Here is an 8875-nt window from a genome sequence, read left to right on the forward strand (position 1 = left end):
AAAATGATATATTTAAGATATTCTTACTTTTGAATATTATTACGTTTTAGCTGTTCACATAATCTTTATATGCGACGCAATACATATGTTGGATTTGTACAAAGAATGAAATATAAAATGTTGTATAAATCAACTTTATTTTATAACACAAATTTTGTGTACTGCTTCTATTATTATATAATAATAGAACTAGTCAGTTTTTTAGCTGCCACTGCACAAAAAGGAACAATTTATGCAACTACTCGCATAAGTATGATGGATACAATACGTATGATTACTACAAAGTACATCTCTCTCTATTTATAATATGCCTCGTAAATTATTTCGTTCAGATGAGCACATCAAAATCGTTATTCTACTTTATTTTTTACGCTTATTCACTAAGTTCCCGTTGTATTGTCTATATTTACAGATACAGATGTATATAATTGTCATTAAGGCAATTTGAGTTTCAAAGCAGGTACAATAGATGGATGCAAAACATCATTTCTTTCCTTTCGAGTAAACGAAATAGTTCGTAGACACATGCATATGGAACAGAGAGATAGAACTTACAATAATTATTAGTACCAGTAGTTCGCGGAATGAGTATGAGGTTCGCGTGCAGTCCAGTGCTATTGTTGAGCTTCGTTTTGAAACTCGCGTAACCTGCACCACTATTTAACTATTTCGCGTAATACAACTCACTTCTTAAATTATACATTAAATGCTTAGGCTGAAATTAATAAGTACATAGTCATTATAGACTTACGCTCTCTGACTTTTGTTGGCTGTGAAGTAAAAAAAAAGAATTAAGTTTCTTACGTATGAGCATGTTTTGGAAAATACATACGATAGCATAATATGTACCCTCCTATTGTAAATATAGTAACTTCCGAGGAAGGAAGTTTCGCATTTTTGTATTTTTCCTTACTTTTCGATTTTTGCCTAACATCTTCGTATCCATAATATATTGCAAATATAAAAGATCATACAGGTACAACATCTTTCAATACATGCTTCAAAGACTAAATTGCGTATTATTATCAATTCTCTAACTTTCACTAGACATTTCGACACCGTCGATGCATGCAAATTGCCATAGGCACTTATGTCATAATAAAATTTGTTATCATTACGTTGTACATTTTATTCTGTTTCGAGAGGTTCATTAAATTCCTTTTCTTTAAGAAAATGCATTTAAACTGTGCACGTACATAATATCATCAACTAGATGCTTTCATAACTATGAAGGCATCTTACTATTTACAGCTGCCTTTCCATTTCGTCAAACATAAACACATACATAAACAAGGAAATATATAAATTTAAAGAATTGTTGACTGCCTGGATTTTTCAAAACTTATTTCTATAGCAATGGGTATGCACAGTTTGAATTTGAAATTAAATTTGTGACTTAGAGTACATATGTATATTCAGAAAAAGGATTATGAATGCTAAATATTAGATATCATGGAAGAATTAAATATATGATTTTTTTTATCTGCAGAGTATACGGGCACAGCTTATAATTTACAGAATGACAATTATTATAATAAATTTATGAGTGTTAAGCATAAAAATCCCGATGTAGCTATTTCGAATCATATTAATGTAATCACAGGAAATAATATCCTTCGAAGCAATATTTAGATTTGTTGAATGAGAATTACACTACATCTATACTCATGTTGTATATGCTAAAAAATTTTGCGTATAACTCAAATAAACTTGAGCAATATTAATCTGATTTTATAGCAATTTATGTATCTTGGCAACTGATCAAATATTGATTAAGAATGTTTTCGAAAACTATTTGAATTTAATAATCAATCAAGGATGTAGTCTCAAATTATTCTTGAATTATTTGCTTGTTGAATCATTTGTTTCCTAAATAATATTATATACTTTTTAATATATGTATGTACATATGTTTTATATGAAGATGATTATGTGAATGCAAGTGTGTATATATATATATATATATATGTGTATGTCAGGATATAGGTGGATGGGTGTGTGCGTGTGTTGTATGTATGTGTGTGTGTGTGTATACATATATGAATAGATATCTACAAATGCAACATAAGTTACAGAATGAAAAATGATGTGATTATTGAATTTCACTCAGGCAGTAACTCTAATTTATAAACCGATCATAAATCAGATATAAAAATTATACTAATAACTAATCTATATTCGGCTTTCCATCTTCATAGATCCATTCGCCGGTTGAGATGCAATTGTAACTTCACTGACTTCATCCGTTTCCGATTGACTCGATGTGTCAGAAACGTCGTCTATTTCCTTTCTCTATATTTAAATTAAATATGTGCTTTTTTAGTTTTGTATAAAATATATTTATAAAGTTTTATTATTCACGAAAAACTAAAATGTTAAAAAAAAATTGTGAAAAATTTACTTTAAAACTGCTTGACATGTTCACTTATATTTTTTTAAATATTATAATATATCAATTTGCAAATGTTTTATTTTCGTATTACTATATACATTATTTATATGCAAATATGCTTTATTTTCTGCAAAAATTGATATATTGTTGTTCGCATGTGGTAATTTGTTTGTAACAATGCATAATAATAAATTATAGATAAAAAATTTCTTTATATTTTCTCTTATTATTAATTAATATTAAATATTATTCACTTTACTTAATTATTTTACTTACTTTTTGGGAATGATGTATATTACGAAGAACTCTTTGAACATCCGGATTACTTTCTAAGGTGGAAGTCTGACTGGACGGAGGATGCGAATATTCAGAAGTATTTTCCTCATCAGAAGCTAATGCTCCCTGTATTCTCCCGGGTGTTATTAGTTTTGATCTTCGTAATCTGCATCCGGGACCGATTGGCCTCCTTGCGATGCTATATAATAGAGAATATATTATATATTTCATATATTTAAAAGAATATATTTAAGAGAATATATTTTCAAAACGATTCTTATTATTAAACGTAAAAATTTAAATAGTTGTTAAAAAATAAACAAAATCGAAAATTTTTTTATAAAAATTTATATCATAAAATTTTGCAGAAAAGATCTAATTTTTTTTCAAGAAGTTGACAAGATATTATTTGATATACATATAAGTTCATATTTAAATTAATTTTTTCAAATGTAAAATGTTCAAAAATTAACTTTTAAAAAGTACGAATTAAACTATTATTACATTGAATCTTTTAATATAGCTATAAAATATAAAATACTTATGGAAAAATATTGTATTCATTATTGATTAGAATACCTTCTTCGTCTTAAGGAATAATTATAAGTATAGCTTGGATCTTCTCCCTCTTCATCTGACCAGCTTTCTTCACAAGCATCATCTTCGCGATCATCCGTATTATCCGAAGAGGCTCGTATTTTAATTTCGGATTGTTCTACATAGTGCCCGGATAATTTGCCCGAATCTTCTTTATTCCTACTGCAAAGTTCAATTAATTTAATAAATATTGAATTATACTTATCAATGTTAATCCTTAAATGTAATGCATTTTATGCAATATTGAAGTAGTCTGATTTCAAAAATTATTTCTGCTTAATGAAAGATTTTTAGAATAATAAAATAACTAATAAAAACCTAGTTTAATAAATATCAAATAAAGTACATTTTTACATATTTATTTTAGACTTAAGTATAAGTTATAATATTCTTTAAATATTTAATTATATTATCACTAGTTGATATAAACACCGTCGATTTACTATGTACTTAAGAATTAACAAATTTTATAACTGAAATAAGACATGTGTTCACGGATATTATGTCATACCTATGAGAAATTATGACATCATCGCCGTTTCCATTGTCAATGATAAGACGATTCGCATTAATAATTTCGCTGACTTTTCTGCCGAGAGTTTCAAGATTGTCGTCGTCGCTACAATCTTTCAAACGTTCGTTTCCATTAGCGTTATTTTCATTTAAGTGCTCAGGACTGGAACATGAACTAGTTTGCATCGGATAGTGCGTTTCCGGCAAAATTGGATTCCCATTTAAACATTCCGTCACTTGCTTGTTCAATGAATGTCTTCTGACGAGATCCAAAGAGGATTTTTCTAGAGGTAAAGAAAGGGTTACATTCGCTATCGGGATGTGATCCGTTTCACTGATGTCCAGGATGTCCGTTTGTGTGTGGCTATCAATGAATCTGGCAGGTACCTCTACACTCTATAATTATAAATCATATATTATTAATCGTATATAACATACATTAAAAGTTTGAGAAATTAAAAACATATTTTAAGATACGTAATGGTAAACTATTCATCACGAAATTAGATCTCAATCATTCTAACAAAAGATGTATACATTTTCAAATACAAACTTCTATTAAAAATTTAAATTTAAGGAATTAAATAATATAGGACCGTATATGTATGTGATAACACAAACTGTAGAAATCAAAGCCTTAAAGGTCTAGCTAGATCTTAAATACCTCTATAGCTTGTATTATTTTTGTGTGAATTTATATACTACGTATGTAATCCCCAGAAATCCGCGCCGAAATATTTAGTCTTGAAACGCGCTAATTCTACTAAACTATCGCAGTAATATCACGAGTTAAATTGACTAGCAATTTAATTAAATTTTTGATGCTTATTCACATCTTCAAAACGATCTTAATAATGTTGAATGACATATTAAAATCTGTAAATAATTAATTCTTATTGCGAAAAATATTACCTCGACCGGGAGTTGAACTCGAATCTCTTGCATTCCGTGCGAGTCTCGGTAGTCTAAAAGCTTAGAACGCTCGTACGAAGGAATGCAAGAGATCCGACTCCCGGCCGAGATAATATTTTTCACAATAAGAATTAATTATTTACAGATTTTAATATGTCATTCCACATTATTAAGATGCGAATGAGCATTCAAAAATTTGTTAAATTGCTAATCAATTTAACTCGTAATATTATATTATTGTAATTTAGTAGTTAGCGTTTCAAGATCGAAAAATTATTTCGGCGCGCATTTCTGAGGATTACATACGTAACTGAGGACTTAAATGCTTGTATGATTCTTGTGTGAATTTATTTGATTTCTATAGTGACGGAATTAATAATTAATTATTAGAATATAAGAAATTAACAGATTTAACAACTAGCAAAAATTCAAATTATCTCTTTAATTATTTATTTATTTATTCTATTTTCACCTTTCTCTCACGATGAGGACTCGATCTAGGACTGGAACTTACACCACAACCACCCGAACCAACTCTACGATGCCTGTATTTACGTTGTTTGAAACTATTGTTTGATGCTAAAACAGTTTCCGGCTGATTGGATTCATTCAGTTGCGTGTACATGGTAGCTTTAACGGGGCTCTGTGGTGAATCCGTAGGCGAAGGAGGAGTAGTAGGCGTCGAAGAAGTAGAGAATTGTACTGTGCCATTCCGTCTGCGATACAGTCTCTCCTGAGCCTTCAATAAAGGACGGACAAGACGTTTCTTGTACTGCTTGTATCCTGTTGATTGTTGTTCTCTCCTGAGACAAACCAGACATTTATTTCCAAATGTGCGACTTTGGTTGCAGTCTTGTGCTATCTGTCTCGTAAGCGCAAAGCGGTTATGCAAAGCGATACTGCGTCGTCTATATTTAAAAAAAAATTCAAAGAGTATAATATGATACATCATCTATCATATATACATTATATACAAAATATAGCGTGAATATTACATAGAAAACCGACTCTCTAATTATGTGTATATTAAAATGTAATAATATTTTTCTCACTTTATCACATCTCGCTCGCGTAATTCTAATTGCAATAGAATAGCGTTCAATTCCAAGTATAAGTTGTTAGTGCGTTCGAGTTTGCGCTCATAGTGTTCCCTGACGTCCTGAGCGTGTCGTAATTCATCCTTTCTTCGTCGGATTAGCTCAGCCTCGAAACGTGGATCGGTATTAGTAAATAGTGGCATGTGCTGCATGTGTTCCTGTATTTCCTTCTTCCAAGATTGCTGTAAGAAAATTTCGTTATTATCTTTTGATAAGATGGCACAGAAAACAATTCGTTACTTATTTCATTAATCGTTAAAGTTGCTAAAATTTAAATGTTATTAATTTTATGATACAATACATAACAAAAATACATAATAAAAAAAAGAAACAAATGAGAATTTTTTAATGTGTTTATGAATAATATACAATTAAGATAAAGTTATTACGCAATACTATAATACAATAATGCATTTAAAAAATACACAATTTTTTATATTTATAAATTAAATAATATATAATAAAAAAATACCTTTGCGTGGAGACCGAGTCTCGTTGGCAGTTTTTACTTTGGCATTAGCAATTTTAATTTTGGCATTAGATTTTTTAAACAATTAATTATTATAATAAAATATGTCGATATGATGAGAGAGAATCTTTCTCTACATTTTCATACCAATAATGGTTCTGTACACTGTATAGTTTTTTTGCATTAAATGAAATTGTATTAAATGAACATATTATTGTAATTAATTTGCCTCGATATATATGTGAGATAAATTGATACACACACACACACACACACACACACACACACACACACACAATTTTTTTTCAGTTTTATAACGTCTTTCGCCGTTGTTTTTACCTCTTATATGTATGTCTGTCGTGCACACGTAGGTCGTACACCGAGCATACGAAACTATTTACAATTTTAACGCCGGTTTCGAACGGCAGTTTTTGAGAAGTTTTTCTTGGCAATAGATATTCTTGGTAGTTTATCAGAGCACCGAAGAGAAGCTATGAGCGCGTGAATTCTTTGAATCTGCCTGGGATCAATCTGGCGAGATCTCTGGCATAGCAGTCTCGTGCTACCTTCTACGCCACGCTCGTGCTCAAATTTTTACATATCGTAGTATAAATTACTTCTAACAATAAACTCTATATTAATTATAAACTCTATATTAATAAAAACATAAATAAAAAAATAATAGAAATAGAAATTAGAAAGTAGATATATACTTTTTAGTAAAAATTGTACCTTTCAAAGTTATTTTATAATGATCAAAATAGCAAAATGTTGAACAGAAAAATAAAAAAAGCGTTTTGTTAAAGTTAAATTGTAATTAAATACTTACACATGCAATACAACAAGTTAATCTAATCTTTTTTTATGATATGAGCCAACGCTTCTCACCCCTGCACACGTCCGATTTTAATCATTTTATCATAACAAATTACCATTGTTACTTAAAATACCATATTATATATTAACAATCACTTTTCTTTTAACTAATAATACATCGCTTAGATTACTTTCGCAAGCTAAAGGACATCAATATGAAATTATGAAATGCTCAAAAATTTGTCAAAAACTTGTCTACTCTTGAATCAAACTTTTTTCTTTTTCTATTGTAATTATTTGATTTAAATGAAACTTAAAGAGAAGTACCTATGCTGTAAAAGAAATATTTTGCAGTAACTTTTCCATTGTTTCCTTTATCATAAATACATAAACGGAACGCAATGCCAATCTGCCTCTTATATCAACGAGATCCGGTCTTCCCTATGCTTTGCATAGATATTGAATTTTATAATATCATACAATTTTTTTAAGCTTAAATTTTTGAAATGCATTATGTTGAGAAAAATGAATCCTACTTGTGCCTTAAAATAATCTTCGGGCTCCGTAGAAAGTACATCAACAGCTGCGATAGCGAGATGCATCTCAATAAGTTTAAAGGAAGGCCTGTTACGTGGTTTGGCTGACCAACACTGTTTTACCAGTAACCCATATCCCTCCGGACAACTGGTGGGAATTGGTAAATGAAGAGAATTGCTGCCCACTCCCCACATAACAGCAGAGGAATCCACATCTTTGTAAGGTATTTCGCCACTCAGTAATTCCCATAGTACGACGCCGTATGACCATATATCTACTTTTTCTGAGCATGGTTCATTCCTGATTACCTCCGGCGCCATCCACGCCACCGTACCAGCAAAAGTCATTTTTGTGCTAATCTCATTCCATTGTCTACTCGTGCCGAAATCACTGATCTTCACTATTTCCCCTTGTCCTATTAGAACACTATAAATACGATAATTTTCTCGTTATTCTACAATTGTTGTGGATTTTGAATATACTTTATCTACAAAAGATTGTCAATTCAATTTATACCAATTTTTATTTCTAATTTTGGTCTCATATATAGATATTAAACTATGTCGTCTCATTCATGAATTAGCTAATAAACGAGAATAGATTGAAATAGCTATGCATTCGAGCGAATGTTAAAATAAATCTTTTTTAATCCGAATGTATTATTTATTTTTAGGAATAAAAACATTTCTATTCTATTCAATCTAAAAATAATATCAGTCTTTTCTAGCTTCGTAAATACTTCTCGATTCAAAATTTTGAATAGGAAATGCAGTTTTTTCAATCCAATTGATTCCAGTTGAATTCAATTAAATTCAATTGAATTCAAAAGAAAGATTTTTTTATTTAAAATATGCATTCGGATAAATAAAATTTCATTTCATTTTAATCCATTCTGATTTACTGGGTAGCTAATTTTGGAATCAATTTTTTCTTTTCTTAATAAAAATGTTAACCATATTTTTTCAAAAAATTTCAATATTCATTTTATTGTTTACTTACTTTGGACTTTTGAGATCTCTGTGTATAATTTTGTGAGCATGAAGGTACGCCATCCCTGCAGCAATTTGTTTTGACCATGACACCAATCTAGCAGGAGGAACCGGTTCTCCAGCTCTTAGAAGGTCATATAATGGTCCAAATGGACAAAACTCCATTATTATGCAATAGCAAGGAGGTTTTGTACACACTCCTCTGTAAACATCAAGTGAGAATTTAATAGTAAATATTATTTTTATAGTATATACTATATAATATATAGTATATAAT

At 29.8% G+C, this 8875-nt stretch overlaps 1 protein-coding gene across 6 annotated transcripts in view; it reads right to left on the minus strand.

Moving 5' to 3' along the window:
• Positions 1-1980: 1980 nt before the first annotated feature.
• Positions 1981-8875, minus strand: part of LOC108687645 (mitogen-activated protein kinase kinase kinase 13) — a 27188-nt gene continuing 20293 nt past the window's right edge. For 3 of the 6 annotated variants that reach the window (XM_018193531.1, XM_018193529.1, XM_018193535.1), the window contains 8 exons: positions 8609-8800; positions 7609-8035; positions 5743-5969; positions 5163-5598; positions 3777-4174; positions 3248-3427; positions 2669-2867; positions 1981-2292 (listed from right to left, as the gene is read on the minus strand). In XM_018193531.1, the coding sequence (XP_018049020.1) occupies positions 2173-2292; positions 2669-2867; positions 3248-3427; positions 3777-4174; positions 5163-5598; positions 5743-5969; positions 7609-8035; positions 8609-8800 (2179 nt within the window). In that variant the 3' untranslated portion in view covers positions 1981-2172. The remainder of the gene's footprint in view (positions 2293-2668; positions 2868-3247; positions 3428-3776; positions 4175-5162; positions 5599-5742; positions 5970-7608; positions 8036-8608; positions 8801-8875) is intronic. The other 3 variants (XM_018193532.1, XM_018193533.1, XM_018193530.1) reach the window with 3 other exon arrangements.

This window comes from Atta colombica, unplaced genomic scaffold, assembly GCF_001594045.1.
Source record: "Atta colombica isolate Treedump-2 unplaced genomic scaffold, Acol1.0 scaffold210, whole genome shotgun sequence".
Lineage (NCBI taxonomy): Eukaryota > Metazoa > Arthropoda > Insecta > Hymenoptera > Formicidae > Atta > Atta colombica.